Source organism: Artemia franciscana, unplaced genomic scaffold (assembly GCF_032884065.1).
Source record: "Artemia franciscana unplaced genomic scaffold, ASM3288406v1 PGA_scaffold_218, whole genome shotgun sequence".
In the NCBI taxonomy this organism is placed as follows: Eukaryota; Metazoa; Arthropoda; class Branchiopoda; order Anostraca; family Artemiidae; genus Artemia; species Artemia franciscana.
The window spans coordinates 721237-747371 of record NW_027062647.1 but is presented as its reverse complement, the minus strand read 5'-3'; the positions used below and the strand labels follow the sequence as shown (position 1 = coordinate 747371).

At 35.2% G+C, this 26135-nt stretch overlaps 1 protein-coding gene across 1 annotated transcript in view; it reads left to right on the top strand.

The window, feature by feature from the left end:
- The first annotated feature begins 2188 nt into the window (after positions 1–2188).
- The window catches only part of LOC136041409 (mucin-2-like), a 105611-nt gene continuing 81664 nt past the window's right edge, over positions 2189–26135 (top strand). Inside the window, exons 1-4 of the mRNA XM_065726064.1 lie at positions 2189–2380; positions 9379–9503; positions 12273–12445; positions 25182–25344. Of these exons, the coding sequence (XP_065582136.1) occupies positions 2213–2380; positions 9379–9503; positions 12273–12445; positions 25182–25344 (629 nt within the window). The 5' untranslated portion in view covers positions 2189–2212. The remainder of the gene's footprint in view (positions 2381–9378; positions 9504–12272; positions 12446–25181; positions 25345–26135) is intronic.

Genomic DNA, 26135 nt, shown 5'->3' with positions numbered 1-26135 from the left:
ATTTTGCAGATTTATACTGAACCGGCTGAATATTAATAATTTTTGATCGTTTTAAATTTCAACTTTACTCTTTACGTTCATAAAAAAGTTTGTTTTTTTGTTGTTAATTGGGTAAGTAAGCTACGAATAATTGACCAACTTGACAAGTTTACTTAAAAAAAGAGTAAAAAACAGAAAAAAGAACGGAATGGGAATGAGGGTGCCATAAAAGCAGGACACTCCCCTGGATCCGCCCTCGCAATGTCTACTGAACCTATGCAAAACGTGGGGCTGAATTCACTTGGAGTCACAGGCAAACAATTGAACTAAGCTTAATAAGCTTGCTCACTTAGAGTCTCAGGCGGACTACTGTGTTTTAGGATTATCGAAAGGAAGGGGGAGGGAGAATTTTTCAATGCAGGAATTTCAGGGCTGGTTCTTAACGTAATACCTTAAGCTAGGTATTCGCTGCATATGTGATCAAAATATCTGTAGTTTTGTACCTTTTTTTACTATCTAAATAAATGGATTTATCCCCATTTGAAAATTTATTTGTTCAGGGCTGGGAGAATTAGCCAGACATTGTGCAATGCAATCTTGGCGATAATTGTGAATTCTGGACTTGGACCAAAAAAGGTCCAAACGTGAAAAAATAGACCGCCTATCAGCAACAAGTTTGCTAATAGAAGACTGTCCTTCTCTGCGAAGGGCTATAGATAAAAGTAAGAACTATAAGGACCAAAACTTTCTCCTTTTGGCTTTTTTTTCAATTGTGACTCGAAGAATTCACAAGACAAAAGCAACAAGAAAGTAAAAAAACCGAGTTTTTGGCTTTGATTCTATCGGTGCAAACTCTAATGATTGCAATATATACAATTTTATATTTGACATAGTCATGATACTTTTTACTTTGATCTTTACGGGCAAAAATCATGTCAAACAAGAAAATAAAGTACTTGTCGAATTGGCAATATACTGAAAGGCTATATATGTTACTTTTCAACTTTTATTTTACCTTTCAAACTTAGTATAACATTTCTGATTCCTCTATTTTGAGAAAATTATCAGCCTAAATATTTTTCCATTCGTTAACCTCGCAATTACAACCTATAGCATACTTTCCAATGGTAAAACTTATGTATCCATGGACAAAGACTTTTTGTTATCTCCGATTGACTGTGGAAGAAAGTAGGCTTGAATATAAAAAAATAAAGTATCACAGAAAATAATATACAATAAAAATGTTGTTTTTTTATACTGTTCTTAAATGTCACTGCTAGTGAATTGGTCTGATGTATCATGGTATCTTTGAGTTTCTTTATATTTCGATGGACTGATTTCCCCTTAAGTCCTTTTACAAATTATATTGAATACTAGGTGATGAAAACTATGTTAAAAATAACACACACAAGATAAAACCATAATCACTACAATAAATGACCTAAATATCCCAATCTAACACGTAAAATCCAAACAAATTATCAACAACCGTAAAGCTATATCAACTGTTCTTTTGGCCAAAAAAGTGTTTAAACTCGTGAGTTTCATTTACGAAAAAAAACAAGTACTAAAGGTTCTAATCGTAAAACTTGGTGACCCATAAAAAGACTCATCTAAAACTGATATCATGGTTTTTCCTTGACCTGTTTTGCTCAGAGACAAGGACAAACTTCAAATGACCCTATAGCCCTAAAGCTACAAAAGGAACTTGGATGGGAAAACTTTGAGCTGACTATAGTGCTGACTTTCCGCAAATTGACTTCCATCTCTTTGTCGAATTCAAAGTTACCCTTACGAGCAGACTTGCAAACTTACAGGAGAAGTTCTTTATCAATTGGCAAGTTCTGTCTCATGTATAGTATGCAAGCCCCCTCGATTATGACCAGTTATTAAATCTTACCCCTATTTTACAAAATAAACACCTGGGAATGGTAGAACTTTCCTAGTTATTTTCTGGAGAAGAAACTAACATTCTTGGGTCAATTTGAACCTTTCATTTTTAGCTAGTCATCTATATTAAGACCCATTTCTGTAATTTATGTCAAATTCCTTATCTTGTCTGGAAAAGACTCTTTGAGGATGATTTACAAAAAAAAAATATTCTTATCTTATTTATTATCGTTTTAATGTCAAATATGTAGCTCCTACTATTAATTTTATGATTCAAGATAAGAGGCAAAAAAAGTGATAAATAGCAATAGCTTGTTAGTCGATTTTTTTGAATTCTTGAAATATGTCAACAATATACAAACTGTTGATAATATTTGGCTTCCTAGTTTATGTTGCCTTGTGCAAAAAGAATAAAATATCGATTGTAAATGGTGGCTATAAGGATGTTATTATTAGCATTGCAGATAATGTTGTAGTTTCTGATGAGGAAAATTTCATCGAACAGCTAAAGGTATTTTGTTTTCCTATTTTTTTCTCAAGAGATTAACAGTGCTGCCTTGATAATAAACCCAATTTGGTGATAATATTGTTTATAATATCAAACAGGTGGAAAGTTTTGTTTTTTTGTTCAACGATGTTCTTAGGAAAGGAGTTTGGAAAGAACGGTTCGTGAAACATGCATAGTATGTGTAGTATTTTAGTATGACTCAATGCTATTTATTATATCTTAAAATTTAGCACATTTTTTGGTTTGCAAGCAAATTTATTGTTTGATTTTTTTTGTATAAAATAAGAAATAAAGATTGTTTCAAACTTAACAAAACGTGGAACCTTGAGTTTGAGACTAAACGGTTTATAAAGTACTTGTAACTTTAAACTGGAGCCTTTATTCACATTGCCATGCTTAGGACCACCACCACTCGAACATGCATAGGGCGGCAAATCGTAGATCGAAAGCTTAATCTGCCTTTTCCCTACAGCCAAAGTTCTCTCCCAAAGATCCCACCAGCTTTCACTCCTTCTCAAGGATTCAGTCAAAGTTATTTTAGCCTTCCTGACTTGCAAGAGCCATGGGGAACTCAGCTGCACACATCATGTAGCTGCCTGCCATCACCCAGTTGCACCATGTGACCTCAGTACGTCCAGCGCCGTCTGGGGATATTTTCTAGAATAGGTGTTTAGTTAGTACCGCTGCATATTTCCTTGTTGGTGATTTTTCTGTCCAGTGTGAAGTCAACCTTGCACATGAATATTTTATGGAAAAATCTACCTGTTTTTACTTAAAAATCAAACATCAAAATTTCACCTTTTTCTAACTCCTGGAGTAATAAACACCGGTAAAATAATACACTGAAATAGAAAGATGTTCAAGATAAGTACAAATAAAAGTGTTTTGTCCGTCCGTCTGTTTCTCTCTCTCTCTCTCTCTCTCTCTCTCTCTCTCTCTCTCTCTCTCTCTCTCTCTCTCTCTCTCTCTCTCTCTCTCACTTTCTCTCTCTTTCTCTCTCTCTCTCTTTCTTTTTTCTTTCTTTCTTCCTTTGTCTCTTTCTCTCCGTCTCTTCCTCTCTTTCTTTTTTTCTCTCTCTCTCGCTTTCTCCTTCCCGTTTTACTATATCACTCCCTCTGTCTTTTGATAATTACAATTGTAAAATTTAAACAACAATCTTTGTTTTTCTGTCTTCTTTTCTGTTATTATGTAAAAATTTTCAAAAGAGTGTTGCAAAAAAGTATAGAGCAAAATCAAAACATGAAGCAGTTAGATATAAATCATACGATAAGTCAAACTAAAAATCAACAGATATTACCATGCTTGAATAAGTGAAACTCAGACGAACAGAAATTATAACAAATAATCAACCAGAATGTACAATTATAACGTATTATTATATAAGTCACAGGCAACGCAGTAGCGTTGCCTCTAGTAAAGGCCACAAGGCTCCGATGTCTTTCATTTATTTATTTAGTGTTTTTCCCAGAGGCACTTCATATGGAAGGGGTGGTCTTATAATTTTCGAAGGAGGCTCATTTGATTTAAAATTGGAAGTTCTAGTGCCATTTTTAAGAGTCAAAAGTGATCGGAGGGCAACTAGCCGTCCCGTGCCCTTTTTTCCCCAAATGCTTCTGATAAAAATTTTGGGATAGAAATTTTGTTAAAAATATTCAAAGATCACATGTAAAAAAAACTCCAAGGACTAAACAACTCCCTAAAACCCGGGGTTATTCGTTACAAGTTTTGCTCTGGGGATATATATATGGTTATTATACAAAGGATGCACGTAGAAACTTCAAAAGGGGCTCATTTGAATGGAAATTGAAAGTTTTAGTTCACTTTTTAAGAATCAAAAGAGATTGGAGGGCAACAACCCCCAGAGTGATGTAAATTTGGCCCGTTGGTATCTTAAGTTTTTATGGAGGGGGGTTTAAACCTAAAGGGGGATCACTTGATTGGAAATTGAAAGTATAGTTCCTTTTTAAGAGTGAATGGAGGGCATCTACACCCCATCTACCCTTTTTTCCCCAAATGCATCCGATCAAAAATTTTAGATAGCCATTTTATTTGAAATAGTGAAACGAACAGACAACAAAAACTTCGGGGTCAGCATAACCTCCCATAGCCCGGGGGAAGGGTTGTAACTTATATCCAAAGGGCTTACAAGTTTCTTATGGAAGAGGTTGTCGCATAAGCTTCGGAGGAGACTCAAATGATTAGAAATTGAAAGTTCTAGTTTTCTTTTTGTGAGTCAAAAGTGATCGGATGGCAACTAGCCCCCTCCCCTCGTTCTTTTATCTCCAAATGCATCTGATAAAAATTTCAGATAGTCATTTTGCTCAAAATACACCAAAGATCATATAGCGAAAATTCTGGGGTTAAAACCCAAACACAAACCCAGGGCTATTGTTGTAAATTATGTTCCTGGGGCAAATATATGTGGAAGATGTGGTCGTATAAACTTTGAAGGCAGCTTATTCGATTTGAAATTGATAGCTCTTGTCACATTTTTAAGAATCACAAGGACCTGGAGGAAAACTAGCCCCTCCCCCTGCCCTTTTTTCCCCAAAATCCGTCCGATTGAAATTTTTAGATATCCATTTTGTTAAAATAAGTTCAAAATCAGATAACAAAATTCCAAGGTCAACAGAACCCTCAAGAACCACGGGGTAAGTGTTTTAAGCTATTCCCAGGGGGCATTTAAGGTTTTTATGATAGTGTTTTTAAAATAGTTAAAAAATCAGATAAGCTTTACTCCCACCCTACTAGATAAAAAGACACTAACGAAATTTTATTTCAAAGCTTATGGGAGATTTCCCTTTGTTCTTCCATTGCCTGATACCGCTTTGTTGAAAAACCGTATCAACGGTAAATCATAGCAGCTGACCCTGGTCCTTCCTGTCCGCCCCCCCCCCCTCACTGAATTGTTTTCAACCGATATTTGATTCCAAAATATGGGAGTTGATCTCTGGCCATCACTTTATCTTCCCTCCCCCAACAAAAAAAATACTTATCAACGATTCTTTATTCCAAAATAATCAGAGCTGACCCCCTGTTCTCTCTCCATGGCCCTACCACTCCCTCCAAAAAATTAACTTATCAGTGATCTTTTATTCTGAAAATAATAGGAGCTAATTCCTGGCCCTTCCTCCGTGGCCCAGCCCCCCACAAAAAGAACACTTATTGATGATATTTTATTCAAAATTTATGGAAATTCACCCCTGGCCCTCCATTGCCCCACCATACCTCCTATAAAAACTATAAGAGATACTTTATTCTAAAACTTATGGGACCTGACCCCTGACCCTCCATGGCCAGATCCTTCTCCTCCCAAAAAAATTATCGATGATAAATCATGGGAGTCAACCCCTAGTCCTCCTTTTATGGGCCGACCCTCTCCCCCCAAAAAATAGAGATATTTTAAACCAAATAGAGGAGCTGACCCTTGACTCTCCCTCTACCCTCCCCCCCCAAAAAAAACTTATTAACGATATTCTATTCCAAAGATTTTGGGAGCTGACCTCTCACCCTTTATGGCCCGATCAACCTCCTCTAACAAAAATATCAATGATAAATCAAGGGAGCTAACCCCTAGTCCTCCCTTTATGGTCCGACCTCCCACCCCCCTAAGAAAATTGTAGAAAAAATTGGTGATGTGTTATCCTGAAAATCATGGAAGCTGACCCCTGGCCTAACTTCCATGGACTAACCCCCTCCCCCTACCCCCCCCAAAATTCATTTACCAATAAAATTTTGCAAAACAAGCGAAATTTAAATATAGGAGAGTTATATTTTTTCTCCTTCTCTCACTGTAAGTCAAACATCTAGTGCGTCATTGGCGCTCCACCGAAAACACACTATATTACAAGGATTTTCTTTTGTACTTATTACAACATTGAAATAACAGCAAAATTGTATTAAAATTAAATTTCGCACTAATGAGCTTTCCGCAATTAATATCATAATTTATCAAATGTTCAGTTTAATTTTATTAGTTTTTCCCATGGCTCTTAAACCCAAATGTAGTTTCATTGTAAACAAGAGTAGATACTGCCCCCTTCCCTAATGGTAAAAGTATCAAGTCTACTGCATCATTGGTGCTTCACTGAAAACGAATGGTATGACGAACATTTCATTTTCAGTTATTACAGCATTGAAAATGAAAATAAAAATTACACTGAAATAAAATCTTGAACTGATAATCTTTCAACAGATGATACATTATCTGTAAAATATTCAGTTTGATTCTATTAGTACATTCCAAGACTGTTCAAAACTCGTACAATTTTCAATAAAGCACTAACGACACAGTAAATTTTAGACTTTTACAGTGAGAGAAGGAGGCAATCCCCAAATTCTTCTTTGTAGTGATTCTTGTCCGTTTCAAGCTTGATTTGCATATTCAATTTAAAATTCATTCTTTCTATGATTTATATATTCATTTCTACTGACGCTAATTGAATGTTTGTTTGCTATGATATTTATTTAATTTCTGGTCGTTTTAAGTTTAATTTATGCTTCAATACCAAAATATGCTTGTTTGTTTTAAGCTTGATCTGCCTATTTAAATTAAGCTTTACCCGTTTCAAGATTTATTTATTCATTTATATTAGTACCCGTTGTATGTTCTTTTACTATGATTGTTTATTTAATTTCTGTTCGTTTTGGTTTTTATTTATTCTTTAGTAGTAATATCTGATAGTTTCAGTTTTGAATTTTCGATGGTTTCTATTTTTTCCGATCTTAAGTTTATGATGGCTTTTACTATTCTTTGAAAAACTTCTTTTTCGGAATTTTTTTTTTTTTAGAAATATAATAAAAGGGCAGCTACCGCCTCTTTCAGCTATCAAGAGGTTAGGGCGTAGTTTTGTGTGTTTTAGCGAAAACGATATTTATTTCAAATATATGGCTTAGTTCTTAAGAACATCAACAAAAATAAAAATACAAGAAAATCGTATTGCCAATCAAGGCTAAAAAACAGAAAAGGAATTTCTCCATAACATATAGGTTTAAGACTATTAATAATTTTGAAGGAATACAAGTGAAAGGAAGAAGTCACTGAATTGTCATAGCTAAATTTTGAGCTAATGAGACTGTATTGCTTGTCAAAATATACAATTACATAATAATGTAAACTGTGTAGTGTAGACTATGAGTCTATATGTAGACTATGTAGAATATAATGTAGACTATGAGTTTCAAGAAGTCATTTCTTGACAAAAATTGAAAAACCCAAAAAAACTTTAAAACACGAGTTCGTAATAAAATGAATTTCAAGCTGATCAAAAAAGGAATGACCCATCTAGAGGTTGAATTTTTAAAATACCTGTTCCCGTAGCTTGTTCTAGCAGTTTAGAAACCTCAAGGGATGCCCTTCCGCCCAGGTCCTCCTGAGTGTAAATTTTAAGGAATTCAGAAAGAAAAAACATTTTTTTTTTGTTTTCGGAAAAAAACTTTTTTCTTTTAAACCAGGTTAAATGGCTCAAGGAATTAAGAATGTAAGCTTCAAGCTGAAACAAAAATAAAATAAAACTTGGGTCCCTATCAGAGTCTCTCGAGTAAAAGCTGTGAGCATCTTTAACCACGCTTTCTTCAGATATTTTTGGAATGCTGTCCAAATAAAAATGTTACCTATATTTTATTAAGGTTAATCAATATCCTAAGTAAATACTTTCCTTTACTTAAAGAAATGAATGATTACCAAATGGGAAAACGTTCAGTAATCCCATCACATAAGATCAAATAAATGCGAAGAGCATGGAGAGATGGGTGCTTCCGACTTAAGTTTGTACCCTTCTATATTTTTTTAGTATCCTTGTTGGTAAAAGGTGACGAATGGTTAAATTTCGCAGGCTAGTTTCCTCGATAGCAAGGGGAAATGTTCTCGAGGCAGGGATGATCTCAGTGAGGTCATCATGGTTGAAGCCACAAATTCGTTCTAGGTCAGATTTAATGCTATCAAGCCGGGATTTCGTATGGCTGCAACGGCGCCTTGCCATCTAAGGGACTTACATAAGACAGTTTCAGACAAAAGTATCAGGCGGTCATCAATATGTGCTTCCCTACCTTAAGAGATGGCAAAGGTGGCTGATGGTGCCTCATGCATATAGGGTCAGAAGAATTGAGCGGTCGAAATGTAGTTTTCTTTTAACCGATTAATTTACTGTTATATTTGTAAAATGCCAAACAACAACACAGTATAACAGAAAAGAAGTAATATGTTGCTCTTAGGGTGTAACGGGTTTAGATGTGTCATCGTCCCTTTATTGTCACGAGGTTGGACAAATAAATAATATCAGTGACCAATCAAAGGCAACAACTGGTCAACTACTTAATCCCTTCCGGCTGTTTATGTATCGACTTTAGATGATCTCATGCAAATTTTACTGATACTTGCTTTACAAAAAAAAGGCGAATAAAGATGTGAAATTTAACGGTAAATGGAACATTTGATATTTATAAAAAGAATACACAAGTATATTTATTGCATTCTGTTGGCAAACTCGTTCTTTCATCTTTGGTCCAATGCAAGGTAGAAAAAAAATAGTTAACACTCGTTTATATATTTTATACTTAACTTCACGATTTCGCTACGTAACGCAAGATGTCACTGGGTTTTTTTCTCGGGGACAGACTTTAGCCTATTTTTATGAGCTTAAACTTCACCTACAAATTTACAAATGAGAGTGCTGAATTGCTTTCATCAAGTACGTAGTAAGCATCTGTCAAATTAAAATTACAAAACAAAAAACAATGTGCGAAAGGGAAGGAGACACAAACAGAAGATTTACACAATGAATGTTCAGTGAATATTATGAATTGTAGAAGCTATTAGCAGATCATTGTGCAAAGAATCGTGAATTAATCATTCCAATTTTTGCTGTATTAAAAGCAAAATGTCTAAATGCTAAAGCCCTTTTGTCAGGCATTGTAGTCATTCTCATGACGCTTACCTTTTTTTGACGGAAATCATTTGCATCGTAAACATTCTTTAACATACACATCTTTTGTTCTTACAGGGATTAATAGGAAGTGCTTCAGAAAAACTGAACAAGGCAACACAAAATCAAGTATATTTTGACGAGATCACTATTTCTTTACCACCGAATTGGAGCCTCGGATCAAACAATACTGCGTCCAGCGCGTAAGTTGCTACCAATTAACGGCTACACACGTAGTAAATTTTTTTCTGGAGGGAGCCTGAGATGGAGGGAGAAATTTGCAAAATTTAAAACATACAAAATTGATAAAACCTAAGAAAAATTATGAAGAAAACGAACACGTTTGGATGTTTTAGAGACAGTTCTGATCACTTGCCCCCCCCCCTAAACTGTGTATAACCAACAAATGCACATAAAACTGAATTAGTGCTTCAGTTGCTATTTAAACAAAATCAGCTATTGTTCGTTTCAACACATTCAGAAAATATTTTAAAGCCAGCTACAAATTTGTATGGACTTGGTATTGCCAAAGCTTAGAGTTTTTTTTTTTTTTTTAATACTTTTTGTCCAAACCAACATCCCTTTTTTGAGCAGTCTTTCATAAAGAATCAGAACAAAAATTTAAACTTTAGCGTAGAGAAGGAGGGAGGAGGAGGGGGCAGACCCCCTCATATGCATAATATTTATATCTGTTTTAAGTTTTAATGCTCCTTGCTTTGTCTAAGAGGGTAAGGGTTCGAATCCTAATTTACCAAATTATTTAGTTTGGGAAGGGGGTCAGTGACGTGACTCTGTAAGCCTAGCCAGAGTCGACCCAGCTCTAAATAGGTACCTGGAGGAATCTGGGGAAGGTAAACAGGAAGGGTGTGCGAAAGCAAAGGATGGTTGGCCCCCATCCCCCAATTGCACTTCCCAGTTGAAGGGCCAAGAAACGGAGATCAGAACCACCGGTAGGGACTATAAAGTCTAATGCCGCATTCTTCTCCTTTTTTTTTAATGTTGCTCCTTGCTTTCAGTTGAAAATTTTGTTATTTAGTTTCTGACTGTTTTTAAATCATTCCCTTCCCTACCACCTCCGCTTAGCATTTCCTCTGTAAAGCTTCCCCAGAAAATTTTCTCTTCAATTTAAATTCTCCCTGTGGAAAAGCTTCCCCCGCCCTGCAAAAATACCCAAAAATCATCATATGTTTTCTAATAACAAATGCTGTATGTAGACAATATGGACAATTTGCGTAGCTACAGCCTTTTCTCAGGGACTTTTGAGGGTCATCTCATAACCAAATGGTATATTTATTGAACTTTTCGACTATGTTGTATCAAATAGTCATCTTAAAAATTTTAGCAGATATCTTTGAAAAAAAAAAACACGCGAGTGAGGGGGGCTAGTTGCCTTCCATTCTATTTGGTCACTTAAAAAGGGAAATACAATTTTGATTTCCGTTCAAATGAGCTACTTGTCGATATTCGATGACCATTGGTGCGGCACGGTAACCCCTGGGAAAAAAACAACAAATAAACACGCATTCTTAATTTTTCTTTTGGAAAAAAACACAAAATTACGCATTTTTGTGTATTGGAGATCGACATCTCTTGAGTAGCGTTATCTAATATGCTGAATCTAATGGGGTAATTTTCATTAAGCTATCTAAAAATTTTGGAGGGTCTCCCCCTTTTTCGAAAACCCGACAAATTTTCTCACGTTCGTAACTTTTGTAGGTAATCTAAAGTTATATATTCGGGATCAGTACAAAAAGACAATTTCATTGGTGTATCTATTGTGATCAAAATTCCGTTACTTAGTGTTTAGATTGCTATTGGGCAGAGTCGCACGCTAACAGTCTGTTACCACGGACTGTTTGATTATAGTCTGAAAAAATAGCTATAACGTTCTTTCAATTGATCAGGAATATTTTTATGTTAGAGAATCTTAAATAGGTTCTTTTCCTTAAGAGCAATGAAAGATACAAAAAATGTAATAAATGCTAGATATTTTAGATGGGTTTAAGAAACCCTAAGATATTCTACATTTAGTGTAAAAGAATTTCAAAAATTAAAACGGAGAGACTACAGGAACTACTTTTGGGCATTTTCTCTGAATTGGTGAACCAAATTTTTTGAAAAAACTTGGTAAATTTCAGGGAAATCTCTGAAATCCAAGGCAAATCTGAAATATTGATTGAATTATTGGTAATTTTTGCAATTATTTTAGTCCAAACCTGTTATCAATAAATATTTAGATAGTAATTTCAGCGTAGTTAAGGTAAGACAATTAGAGTATCTGTTTAGATATTCTAGGCTAGGACTTTTATAATTTGAACAAAAATTGTACCTATTGCTGACTTCAAAATATTAAGGGACCAATAAAATCTAGTTATTAGAAATAGGTAATATAAAGTAGATAATACTATACAATTGACTAAAGTCTAGGTTATACTGTGACACTGCGAGTCAGTCTTCGTACGGCAGCACCACGAAAAATGATGCAAAAAGAACCTTGAAATACTAATCGCACTTATTTAATGAGAGAGGGAAATAAAAAAAAGACAGAAGATTTCCATCAGTGAAGTTTCTTTCAAATAATCTTGTGGCTTAATAGCTTTCGGGTTTTTACTGTCTAAGAACTTCGCACAGGAACTAGGGAGAGCCAATCAGGTTTCAAAAGAAGGGTTTATTTGACATCTATATCAGACATGTACTTTAGGTTTAATTTGAAAGACTTTCAAACACACATGTCAATACAATACAATGCACAAATACAATGTCACAGATGTTAGCCAATGAAATCGAAGCAGTTTTGCAATATATTTATAAATTTTTACTATCTCTTTTTCTATACAGACTCAGCAAACTAATGCTTATCTGTCCTTAATTAAAGTGACTGTTCAGCATACGCAAACTAAAGCAAACATTTAATTTGTTATGTTACCTTTGCCTTAAGTTATTAAGAAACATTTTTTGATGCCCTCTTTTAGAACCGAATTTGAAAATGCCAATATTCGGGTCGTCAATGCTGAAGACAGTCCGCTTGGTGATGGTCCCTGGACTTCACATTCTGGACTCTGTGGAATGCAAGGGGATTACATATCAATGACGAAGGAATTTGTTGAAGGAGATGATCAATTTGTTCAGACATTTGGGAGTAAAGGTATGATCCCTGTTTTAGTTTTTTTATTGGTCATACATTCTTTCAAACACTACTTTATGATACTGCTCTATATCTTTAATTAAAAAAAGAAAAGAAACATGTTTTTTGGTAAATACAAAGATAACTTTTATTATTTTTATTATTATTTTAGAAAAGTAACAAAAAGAAAAACAGGGAAAATTCGTTGGTTTAAAATAAAGTAAATTTTTCAAATAAATTGACTTACCAATCTTTGAATGGATGTCTAAATTTTAAGAACACATGTCATAATATATTCTAAATGTGATTTTTCAAATGACATAATATACAGATTTATAGGTTGTAAAACCGGGTATTTGGCCAAAATGCCTTTGCAAAAAAACTACTGAAACAAAAATAATAAAAAAAGATGAACAATACGCTTGAATGAAAAAAGAATTACACCTATAAAGGTTGGATAGTTATAGCATTTAAAAATTTAAAGCAAGCATTCATTACCAAATATTCGAACGCTAAGTTCGATGGCTTATGGCCATTGAATAAAAAAAGAAATTCTCAAATAGAAAGTAAAGCGAAACTTAAACGATCAGAAAGTATTCTGTTTGTGAGGGGGATGTCCCTCCTCAGCCCCCAATTCTTATGCTAAAAATTTAGCTATTGGCCCAATTCCCAAAGCCTATTGATCTGGACACAAATTATTTTTAAAAAACTTAAGAGCAAGGGATTGAGGAGGTGGCCTCCTCCATTTATGGAATCATTTGTGGTTTATTTCAAGTTGTAATGTTGCAACTTACCTTGCATTTGAGAAAACTATTTTTTTTTATTTAACTTCTATTCTTTTCAATAGTATACCCAGGGTTAACCTAAATTTGACCGACTCAAGCCCGACTCCTTAAATAGAAATTTTACTTTCCTCGGAAACATTTCTGTCCCCCTCTCCCCAATACAAAAAAAAATCATATTCCATATTTTTCTCAAGCCTCAATGAGAGTTAATAAGTTTGGGCATTAAAATGCACTCGTTGATGCATCAAGCACCTCCCCCTACCAACACAATGACCAATCACCCAACATTCATAATAGCTGATACACATTCATACATCAGTGTACATGAATTTTATAAAGCATGAAGCAAAGCAATTTAGTATGACGTCCAAAAATAAATGTCAGAGACATGTATCTACTGTAAGAAGGGTGTAATCACCCCACAGCACTCTTATTCAAGCTTAGTCTAAATAAAAGGAGGTTAGAGATTATTTACTATCGTCCCCACACCCATTTTTGTACTTCTCTGGAGGCTCAAAGAAAGTTGAAGAATTTGGATGTGGAAATTTTGGTTAAAAATAAATAAATAAGCATGCATCCGTGATTTTTTCTTCTGTAAAAAATGCTAAATTCCATGTTTTGTATAAAAAAATATTGTGACCTCTGTAATAGAGTTCAATGATATGATGAATTTTATGGTTTACTTTCCATCAAAATCACATGCCTTTTGAGTGATCTTACCCTTTTTTTGAAAATCTAGTAAATTTTCTCAGTTTCGTAGCTGTTGTTTGGCGGATTTATACTTCATAAATTTTAAGTTTTTAAACTTCGCCTAAAAAGCCAATTCTTTGGATTTATTAACTGCTCTGAAAATTATTTTATTGGACTTAGGCGTGCAGTGTCAACACCTTTGTATTTAGATTATATTTTTAGCTTAATTTAGCTTATGTGACCTAACATAACCTCCTGACGTTTACTCGCGTCAAGAGATTCTTAACCAAACCTAACCTGGCAACTTGATTTTAATTCCATATAACCTTGATTTTAAACCTAACTTAACTATAAGGCTTTGGCCACTTGTTTGCTTATCATTCTAAGCGATTCAATGATTCTGTGTCGATCTTAAATCCTTCGTCAACCTGCCAGAGACTCTAGGTGGGCATGTCTTTCCAAAAGCTGACACACAAGTATCTGTCCAATAAGAGAATTTTACTTACTCCTGTTGTTTACCCCTGCCATTCAACAAAGCACCTGGAAAACTATAGGTCTCGCCGTTCGCCTGCGAGTCCAGGGAACTTGTTGGTTATGTGTCAATCTCATGACACGGTGTTCCACCAGAGATTACAAGTGGCCAAGCCTATTAGGGTTAAGTCACTTGTTCACCTGTGAGTCCAAGCAAATTCAGTCCCCTATTTTGCATACAAGTCCAGTGGACATTGTCCGTCACGAGTCAACCCTAAATCAATTCGATCTTTTATCCCTTAGTTTTATAACTATCTACCTTTGTTCTGCCCTAGGAATGATGTATGGACGGATGGATGATAGACCTAACCTAACCTCACAGGGACTATCTACCTTGTCTTTTTCTAGAATCAGAAATGTCTTGATGAAAGCAACTACTCAATTTCAATTAAATCTACTTGATTTTAATTTAACTGGGTTAGGCTTATCGTTAGGTTTAACTTTTATGTGATATGTATGATCTTTTCTCAGAATACCATATGTATTTTTGAGAATAAATAAACAAGAGCAACTTCATACTTTATATCGAATTAGGTGGTGGAAAAGAGTTTTTTCTAAAAATCGCTTGTTTTATTGAAATCATGATAGAGGAGTTCAAAGATACTGGAGATGAATGTTACATAGAAATCATTGGGCATTGTGAATGTCTTCAGCAGCAATCACAGAATCAAAATCAGTGTTGTTTCCTAGCCAACGAACCAGCAACTGTCTGTTACCCCTGTGAGTTTGACTATTTAATATCTTTTCAATCTGATACATTCCATCGTTTTTAACTTATTGTAATTTATACTCATAACAAGAGCTAAGAGCTAGTATGGCACTTGTGACGAGGCCAGAAGAGCCAAGAGCTCGTATGGTATGAGCTCTAATAAAATTCTAAGAATCAATAGTTTGACCTAAAAGGAAAATCAGAGGCTTAATGTCGATTGGGATTTAAAATAAGAGCTTTGAGTCATGATGTTTTTCTAAATATCAAAACTTGTGATGATCAGGTGATCTGATTAAGATCCGATCACCCACTCGTGTGTTATAAATACCTCAATTTTTCTAATTTTTCCTCTCCCTTCAGCCCCCCCCCCCCGATGGTTGAATCAGGGAAATCGACTCTATCAAGTCAATTTGTACAGCTCCCTGACACGCCTACCAATTTGCATCGTCCTAGCACGTCCAAAAGCACCAAACTCGCCAAACCACTGAACCCCACCCCCTAACTCCCCCCGAGAGAGTGAATCCAGTACGGTTACGTTAATTACGTATCTATGACATTTGCTTTTTCTACCCACCAAGCTTCATCCTGATTCCTCTATTCTAAGCGTTTTCCGAGATTTCCGATTTCTTCCTCCAGCTCCCTCCAATTTCAACAGATCTGGTCGGGATTTGAAATAAGAGCTCTGAGACATGAGCTCCTTCTAAATATCAAATTTCATTAAGATCCGGTACGTTCTTAAGTTAAAAATAGCTCAATTTTTTTATTTTTTCCAAATTAACATCCCCAGCTCCTCCAAAGAGAACGGATCCGCTCCAATTATGTCATTCACGTATCTAGAACTTTTGCTTATTCTTCCCATTAAGTTTCATCCCAATCTCTCTACTCTAAGCGTTTTCCAAGATTTCTGTTTCCCCCCTCCAAAATCTTATGTCCCCGGATCCAATTCAAGTCGAAAATGGAGTATTTGAAACATAAGATATTTCTATATATTAAAGATCCGATTACCTATTCGTAAGATAAAGATACCCCAATTTTCAAGCTTTCCAAGAATTCCGGGTTCCCCCTCCAACTCCCCCCAATGTCACAGGATCTGATCGAAAGTTAAAATAAAAACTCTAAAGCACAAGATTCTTCTAAATATCAAATTTTATTAAGATCCCATCACCCGTTCGTAAGTTACAAATACCTCATTTTTTCTAATTTTCCCAAATTATTCCCCCCCCCCCGCCCAAAGACAGTGGAACCGGTCCAGTTATGTCAGTCACGTACCTTGGACTGCTTTTTATTCTTCCCACCCAGTTTCATCCTGATCTCTCCGCTTTAAGCAATTTTCCAAGAATTCCGGTTCCCCCAGCTGCCCCCTCCCCAATGAAGCTGGATCCAGTCGAAATTAAAATAAGAGATCTGAGTTACGAGACCCTTCTAAATATTAAGTTTCATTAAGATCCGATCACTTCTTCGTAAGTTAAAAATACGTCTATTTTTCTTTTTTTCAGAATTAAGCCCCCCCCCCAATTACCCCAAATGGAGCGGATACATTCCAATTATTTCAATCACGTATATAGGACTTCTGCTTATTTTTCCCACCAAGTTCAAACCCGATTCCTCCAGTCTAAGTGTTTTCCAAGATTTTAGGCTCCCTCTCCTAAACTCCACCCAATTTCACCAGATCTAGTTGGGATTTAAAATAAGAGCTTTGAGACACAATATCCTTCTCAATATCAAATTTCAATGAGATCCGATTGCCCGTTCGTAAGTTAAAAATGCCTCATTTTTACCAATTTTTCAGAACTAGCCCTCCCCCCCCAGTTTCCCAAAACAGAGCATATATGTTCCGGTTATATCAATTACGTATCTAGGGCTTCTGCTTATTTTTCCCATTAAGTTTCATTCTGATCACTCTACTCTAAGCGTTTTGCAAGATTTTTGGTTCTCCCCCCTCCAACTCCCCCCAATGTCACCGGATCTGGTCAAGATTTAAAATAAGACCTCTGAGACACAGTATCCCTCCAAATCTTAAATTTCATTAAGATCCCATTCCCTTTTCGTAAGTTAAAAATACTTCATTTTTTCTATTTTTCCGAATAAACTAGCCCCCTACTCCCCCCCCCAGATTGTCAAGTTTAGAAAAAGACTATGTCTAATTTAATTTGGACTGGTTCCTGATACGCCTGACAAATTCCATCATCCTAACTTACCTGGAAGTGCCTAAAGTAGCAACACCGGGACAGATCGACAGACCGATAGACAGACCGACAGAATTTGCGATCGCTATATGTCACTTGGCTAATACCAAGTGCCATAAAAACCACCAAGAATCTCTTTTCTTTCATATCACGTACAAGATACATTACAGAATCAGTGTCTAAGACTTTTGACACACTAAAAAGCTCATCAGACCATAAATAATTCTCTTTTTAAAAGATATTAATAGTTAAATTTATTCAAACTGTATCATCAACATTGAATTTCTTCATTTTCACTTGCCTTTCAGGGAAATATTGTTTAAGAAAAACTTCAAGTGTATCATGGTCCCCCGATGAACTACCAGAGAACTAATATTGGACAGAGATTGATGAGGACGCTGATTATTAATTAATATGATCCTATATAAATCATGAATAAAAGCAGCAGTATTTTTCAATGCAGGATGTTTTGAGATTCAGAGTTGAACAGTTCTCATCAATCGTTCAGCCTATCCGCCTTTATTGTACGATGACTATGATAGAGCACAGTATTATATTTCATTATAACCTTTTTTGCATGTGGATTAACAAGTCCACTACCTTGATCTTTTTGAGTTTTCATATAATAATCTTGTTCAAAGATAAATTCAAGAGCAATAGAAACTTCATCACCTTTCTAGAGTCTTTGACTCTAGAACCACGTCTAGAGTCAAAAGATCTGCTTGTAATGTATGCAATGGGAAAGAGGCTTTAGTTATTCGATAATGGCTACCGAGAACTCTATGATCCCGTTGAAAAGTGTAACTTGGTTACCTCTGTAAATGCTCTCTTTCTAGCTTATTTTGAAGCCCAGTGAATTTAGCCAGTGTTGTAACAGAGCTTTAGCTTCCAGATTCACTAATTTCGTAAACTCTCATAAGCTCGTTTCAAAAATTGAGCCATTTTGAACAGAAACACGTAGTGAAGTGTCAACTACCCTTTTGGATACTAACAGGTTATGCACTGGTATTAAGACGACTTCTCTTGGAGCTTTTTAATAACGAGTCATCATCGACACATGGTGTGCTAGTATTTTCTGAAAATGAATTAAAATCATCTTTTGATATTTGACTATGTTCCTTTAATCGAAATAAAGTATATTAATTGACAATAAGACTTGTTGGCAAATTTAATGAGTTTAAATATTTATAAAATGACTGTCAAATGATGCAAGTCTCTTACGATTTGCAATCAAATCCGATATCAAACCAATCAGATTGTATGTCTTGCCTTGGATTATATCCTCATCCTTTTTACCATCATTTTGTACATGTTCGCTGGGTGCGACATAGGTCTAGAGTCTTATACGCTGCTCACGATACGATTGTGGTAATCGGTTTGCAACACTTCCCAAAACCTTAGACAATGACAAATCTTCTTTTTCTTGTTTTGGTTGTGATGTTGGCTATAAATTTTGAAGTTGGAAACGATCAATGAAATTCACTTTGAGAAGTCTTTCTTGGTAGGGCTTATACCTGTTTACACCTCGAAGGGTAACTTGAAGCAAAAGCGATTTTTCGTCGTCAGCAATTTTAATAAATTATTAATCATTATTAATAAATTTACTAAGAATGTTTTCAAAGTGCTCTATTGGTGAAAGGATGAGTTCTATTGGTGTCAGCTTGCAGGGTTTAACCATTTTTAGAAAATAATTTTTACGTGTTCCGGAATTATTGGCAGTAACAACTTAAAAAAAAATCTACTGCCAACGTGATGAACCTCTTCTCATATAAAACTCTTCCCCTTATTTTTGAATCCCAGGGCACATACAAGGAACGATCTTGCCATGTCTGCTGCTCAACTGCTTTTGGTAGTTGTATATTGCCTTCAGTTAAATTTAAACAAACCTCTGATAGTAGACTTTTGTTTTAGTTTGGTAGTGTGCCGAGAGTAGAAACTTAGATTCACCGGGATATACTTGTTCGTTTAAAGTTATGAGGGAAGTTGAATCATGAACAGCCCTGTTGATGGTATACTAATTAGAAATCAAAGCTAGTGTTCTCATATATTTGCTCCAACAAAAGAGATTGTGAAGAATGATGGACGCGGAAATTTTTTCATGATGAGATAGAGCTGTGAAAAACTGTAAAATCTCCCGAGACCATTCTTCAATACATTGAGCTAAATCCTCTATAATCAACCACAGGTTCGGTTCAATAATGTTAAACATGTCAAGTCTCTGTATGAATTTTGAGTCTGGTAGAAATAGGCTTTATTTTATTATAGGACTAATGTGACATGCTATAGCAATAGTAGATATTTTTCGGATTTTCTAAAAATTTTATTACGATTTTGAATTATTTTCGTTAAAAGTTTCGTTGTGCCAGAAATTGATGGCCCGCAAAGAAACTTTCAGAAATGGTTTTAAGTTGATACACATTACTCTTCTCGTTGTCAAAATTCGACTAACCTAAATTAACCTCAATTTGTTGAATAAATACTAATTCCCCATGTTCAAAAACACAAAAAATAAAATACATGTTTTCTATAATTACAATAAATGCAAAACATTTTTTAAACAGCATGTGTACATAAGCACTGGATAAACAACATATTTGCATAAAATAATCACTAGAGAATTAAACATTAGAAGCACTGGAAAAACCAAAACAATACATTTACAAAAATAGGCACTTAAGTATTAAAAGCACTTACAAAAAAGTCATCCTCAACCACTGTGGGTGGTGGTGGCCACTGCGGTGGTTGAAGGTCGGTTTCCGGTCCGGTCTGGTTGTGGCGGGCACAGGATGCAAGTAAATTCATAGTACATTATTGGATACTTTATAAAACAGCAACGATTCCGACTTGCGCCAAAATATAAAAACACCGCTGAGATAGGGACTGACAACAACCTTTTGGGATGGACCCTCCTCCCACCAACTATTAAATTTTCTCCAGATCGAAATATTTTGCTTTTACAAAGAACAAATTCGGAGCATCAAGCAAACCGTGGGAAATCAAGTCCCTCCTCGTCTTAGATTTTAGAAATAATAACTTATTTGGGGCCTGGCACTTCACTAGCTCTGGATAAATGGACTCAGTACCAATTGGTTTAGTCAATTCGAGAGCTAATATACATACCATTTTCCAAATCGTTCAACAGATTTTCTGTCATGACTTTTAACAGGAATGAAGCAGTGTATGCATAATACACTTGTACTTTCCCCTCCCCTGGCCAATGGAGCTTACAAACATTGTAGTTAGATTCCAACATGAGTTTCTTTGAAATTTTCAAAACAACCCAGCCAGCAGCAATGTTTTATTTAAAAAGACACTTCTCTTTTTCGTATGTAAAAGGACCATATTGGAATCTATGATGGTGAACGATGTAAAGTTCGAATCGGCAAAGATTCGAGCATATTCTCTTGGGTTGGTTACAATGTCACAACGACTCCTATTGCACACACTCCTCCAAATTTTACCGAAGGCTCAATTTCAAATAAGTTTAAAGATCTCCTTTTCAATCTTTGTCTTTGCTTCAGAATGTTTGCTGACAAAGGTATCATAAGTGTTTTTATACAGGGCTTTTGGTCGAACTGAGGGGCTTTATAAATCTTTTTGACCCTGAAACCATTGGCTACAATCCACCGAAAAAGAAAGTGGTGTAAAATAGTATTCTGTTTTCGGATAAATGTAGGTAATAAGCTTTTTTTGGTAAAGCTTTACTTTCGTCAAAAGGTTTCGAAAATGCGTATTACTGCATATAGCAGGAATTTTATAATCGTAAATTGTTTCTTTGTCATTATTACAGAAGCGCGTCCAGCTTTCTAAAATCCCTCTTCATCGAAACTAAAAATGTGTAAAGTGGGCAGGATTTAGAAGCCGAGGTAAATGTTGGGGATGGGTAATATGAATTAATAATGACATAAAAACAATATGCAATCGTCAGAATCTAGCTATATGCAGTAATTAACCCTCCCCTTATTTATCTCTACAAATAAGCAAAGATCCACGTCAGTAATCAGACCTATTTTCTCTTCACTGATCTTAAGGATTGAATCCATCACCAAACGAGGTGTTGAAAGATAATACCCCACATCCATGCCAAATTCCTCATAGATTATGTTCATTTTTATACATACAAAGTTCTACTACGTCAGTACATCACTTGCGACGTAGGTTTTCAATAATAACCCCCCCCCCCAATTTTACACCCTCTTAGCACAAACTTTCTTAGAAAATTCATAATCGGCAGTGGCGCATTGACAGTCGTAAAGTGAATCAATAAAACCTCCGATGCGTGGGAATTTTTCCTCACTTCGCCTCGAGGTAGAGTTGTTGTACTCATACAGGTATTTTTCCATACAATTCAATCTATCATATATTTCATGATCTAAAAAGCGCTGTTTCAGGAGTGAGAAACTGTAAAAATTGTCATTTTTCTCTACTTGAAATAATTGACTTTGGGGTCTGGGGAAAAAACTATAGGAGTCTGAAAAACAGATCTTATTTATACACGTATTACTATTAGTACTTGTTTTCCATCTGAAATCTATGATTTACAGCTTTTCAGATGATTTAGGTATGATAAAAGCAAAAAAAAACATCTGCCCATGCGCTATCTACAACTTCACCTTTCTACAAACGTGAAAACACTGGTAGTATGAATTTCAAATCTTAGTTGGAATCGAGGATGTAAACCGGTAGAAAATATTGCTAAAAATTTTATAGAAAATATAAAACTACAAGATTTATGGGCCAGTCCATGAAAGATACTATCCCCCGAAGAAATTGGATTCTTAAATAGTCGTGATTGCGGACTGGCAATCATTTTTTCACTACCCTCAGCAAATTTTTCCTTACAAATCCAAAATGTTTCCTTATTTTTGATATTCAACTCATCCTTTGGTGATAGACAAACTGGATAGGTTATATTGTTAAGTCGTAAAATTTTCTTATTAGCAGTTTTAATTATTGCGAATATGGATATTATTAACATCTCTTTGTACATTTTCGAAAGAGATTGCATTGGCTTCGTGTTCTTTAAAGCGATTCAAGTTCAATGGATCGCACATGTCTGTGAGTTTGGATTCTATACCCAAAGTTACCTTGTCACTCTGCAATTGTGACTGTTTAATCTTCTTGAACCGAAAGATGGCTTTCTGAACCGAAACCTTCTCCATAGACTGGTACCTATGGCGCTTACAGTGCTTCAAGTGATATTTTAATGTTGATTCTGTATGGAATCTAAACAGACACATTGGACATTAAAAGCAAGTACCTCGAATGTGTTTTATCCCCACGTAGAACTCAAATAATTTTTGTTATCACCAAAAAATATCCAATTGAATCAGGTTCACAACCAGGCTTGTAAAAAAGCAATACCCAATGTTTTCGCAATTCAATGGACGAAGCCTTCACTGAATATATTAAGCCCTTTTTATTTGTATGTGCTCTTTCTTCAAATACCGTATCATACTGCAACACTGAAACATCAATCTTTAAATGCTCGTTAGCCTTCTCAAAAGTTTCTATTCCTTTAAGTGTTACAGGATATTTTCCCTTTAAACGGTTAAAATCCACTTAAGGAAACTCTGTCCCCTCCATAGGTCCATTAACTGCCAAATTTTCCGATATAGTAACTAACGTATACTAGAAGTACTCTAGGCTCGTGTCGAAAAATTATTTTGTACTCTTAGACCCCTTTTAATCTGCATTATATTTTTTCAACTCCTTTTCTCGCCTCTCTAAACAAAATTCCATTTTAACTTTAGCTAGTTAACATCTAAACTTTTAATAAATAAAACCACGGAACCACTCCCTTTTTCATTATAATTTTCTACTTTATTTGAATTGCTGCCCAACCATTCTGAAAAGACACCCTTAAAACTATGTAAATCTGGGCAAATTGTATGCCTTTCGGATTTATATAGTGCAGGTACACTTCAACGGACTTTTTATTAAAATGAAAAAATGCTGTATGACAGATGCCTTAATGCTAGGAATCCTAGAGTCCAGGAGTCGTTCAACCAAGAGTCATGGTTGAACTTCCCTGATGTAAAGATGCTAAGATTATTTTGACAATATTTTAGTTTCAAATATTGTATTTTAATGTGAGTTCTTTTTTATTCTTTTTCGCATTTTTTTTTCTAAGGACGCCACTTGGTTTTAGAGTGGAAACATTCATTTAAATTTGCATTCCACTGTCTTATAAAAAACCTTATTGTTCTACCTGTTTACGATGGAAAAGCAGTGTATTCTTCGTCACTATTTACGATTTTATTTAGTCAACTAACTATTGGACCCCCCCCCCCCATTTATTCGGTATCTATGAGTCTTAAATAATTACAATTTTACTTACAGGAAGGGTACTGTTATTTTTGTCCATGTTCAGGGTGCTGCTTCTTCGATATCGAAATCCTCAAACAATTGGTCAACTCAACCAGAATCATTTTTGTTCAGTTCGGCTGCCATTTAAATTGGAGCCTTTAAAATGAATAACCGCTTATTATTCCCTTGAAATGGTTTGGTTTTAAACTGTAAAAAAGGAAAATATTAGCCTGTAAAGATAAACTGAAAACATAAGGTATAGCTATATTTTGAGAATTAATCCCCCCCCCCTCCAAGAACTATCCAGTTTTTTTGCTGAAAGAGAAATCTATATCTTTATTTTCGAGTGGTAGGCCCCCCTTTTCATAGGCGCAATTTTGATATTTTTACTATTGATGGGATTCAAATAATTGTAATTTTACTTACGAGGAATTATACATTTGTGGGCATCCATTTCTAGGCTTGCAGAGGGAACACAAAAGCGGTTACATCTTCACCACTTTGCAGGGGGTCACAGAAGTGGTCGTCGATTCGCAGCTTTGTAAGATTGGAGCACCTCCTACCCTTGGCTGCCTGGCGGGGGAACTTCTTCTTGACTGAGATTCTGCTGACATAGAAATTAAATTTTTTTTACAAATTCCCTGACCATAAAAAATTTTTAATTTCAACCTTTTTTTACGTTTCCTGTTAAATCCACCTCCAATAAATCATCCCCTTTGCCCTCATATCCCACGCTCTCCATCAGAATTCCTGAAAAAATCATTTTAGTTTTTGTAATCGCTTACAGATGGTCTCTACCCTCCCTTCCCAAAATTACCTTACCTTACCATAGACCTTAGATCCTCCAGAGCCAGGGGTGGCTCATAGGGCGTCTATAAAACCTCGCCAGACATCTCGGAGCTGAGCTGCAGCCATGACGTCCTCCCACTGTGGTTGAAGAGACAACTCCGCATAAAAAAATGTTTCTTTATTGTAAACTTATCTCCCGAGTTAATAGTATCAAAGCCGTAATGTACTTTTACTGAAAAAACGTCTATTTGCCAGACTAAAGCAACCCTAAACACCCCTAAAGTATTACAACCTTAAAGTATAACGAAAAACACCCGTAAAGTATTACTTAACAACCAGGTGTACATAATAGATCAATAGTCAATAGCACCTGCATCTTAAGGGGCTATCAACTTCAGGTACACCCCATATGTTTGTTGTAGAAGTATTGCATAGTTGACTACTCTTATCGAAAATATAACAGTTCAAAATTGGGATGAAACCTTTTATTGGAAATATCCAGTCAAAAATTTTTATATTTATTTCACTGTCAATTAAAAGGTTTCATCCCTATTTTGAACTGTTATATTTTCGTCATGGAATTGCAGTGTATACTTCGACGTTATTTACTACTCTTATGTTCTCTAGCATGGTATACAACACTTGCTATTAGATTCGTTTATTTGCCAATAGATTTACTGATGGCTTTCATAGTATTTCTCCCATTGGGTCCTTCTAACGTCTCTTATATTTAGTTTTTATTATTCATTTATTTTCAGAAAAGGCAATTATTCACGAATGGGCTCACTTTCGTTGGGGTGTTTTTGAAGAGTATGGCTTTCCTGGTGATTCCAGATTTCCGTATTTCTACTTCCCACCTGAAAAAACCGAACAGGTTGCTGTGTATTCTGCTAAAGATGACCTCGATGGTGTATACCAAACGTTTGTATTTCATACTATCCTCAAAAATGCTTTAAAATAAACCAATGCTTCTACAAATTCATCATTTTACGCTAAACTTCCCATAAGACATATAAGAGTTGATAATCATAAATTTATTTAACATTATTTTTAGTGTCCTTAATGAACTATTTTTCTCGTCCAATTTTTGACTTAGAGCCACTAGGCCATTAGCGGTCTTAGCAATCCTGATCTAACATTTCTCACTAATATTTACAACTAGTAAAAACTACTCGACCATTATTTACGAAAAGAAAAAAATTGACAGGACTGTTGAGCAGTGAATCCAGGACGCTAGTAAATGATAGTTGTTGGTTAAAGGCTCCCAGAACTAAATTTAAACTATTATTCTGATGGTCTTTAACAAACTGCAAATATTAGCATTGTATTTATTTTGAAAATCTATATTCATATCATGTAAAAAGAAATTTACTAAACCCTATAATTTTATAAATGATAACCATCTTCTACAACCATTTTGTCGAGAAAAGTTGATAGGACACTTCCATTGGATACTCGAAACAGAAAAATTTCTCTGTTTAATACTTGCTGGGTTGCAAATAACTGTCCCAAAGCTTTCCAGGCTATTAAAAAATAATAAATAAGTATGCGCTCTGCATTAACACATTTTCTAAAAGTAAGCAAAACGTCTTTGAACACACTAAGCTGTATTATTATCAATAGGCCTTTTAGCCTTAATTCCTTTTTTTCATAGGCCACAATTTCAGTTTTCTTTTTTTTCACTTTGCAAGAAAGGGTGTAATCAACGGGAC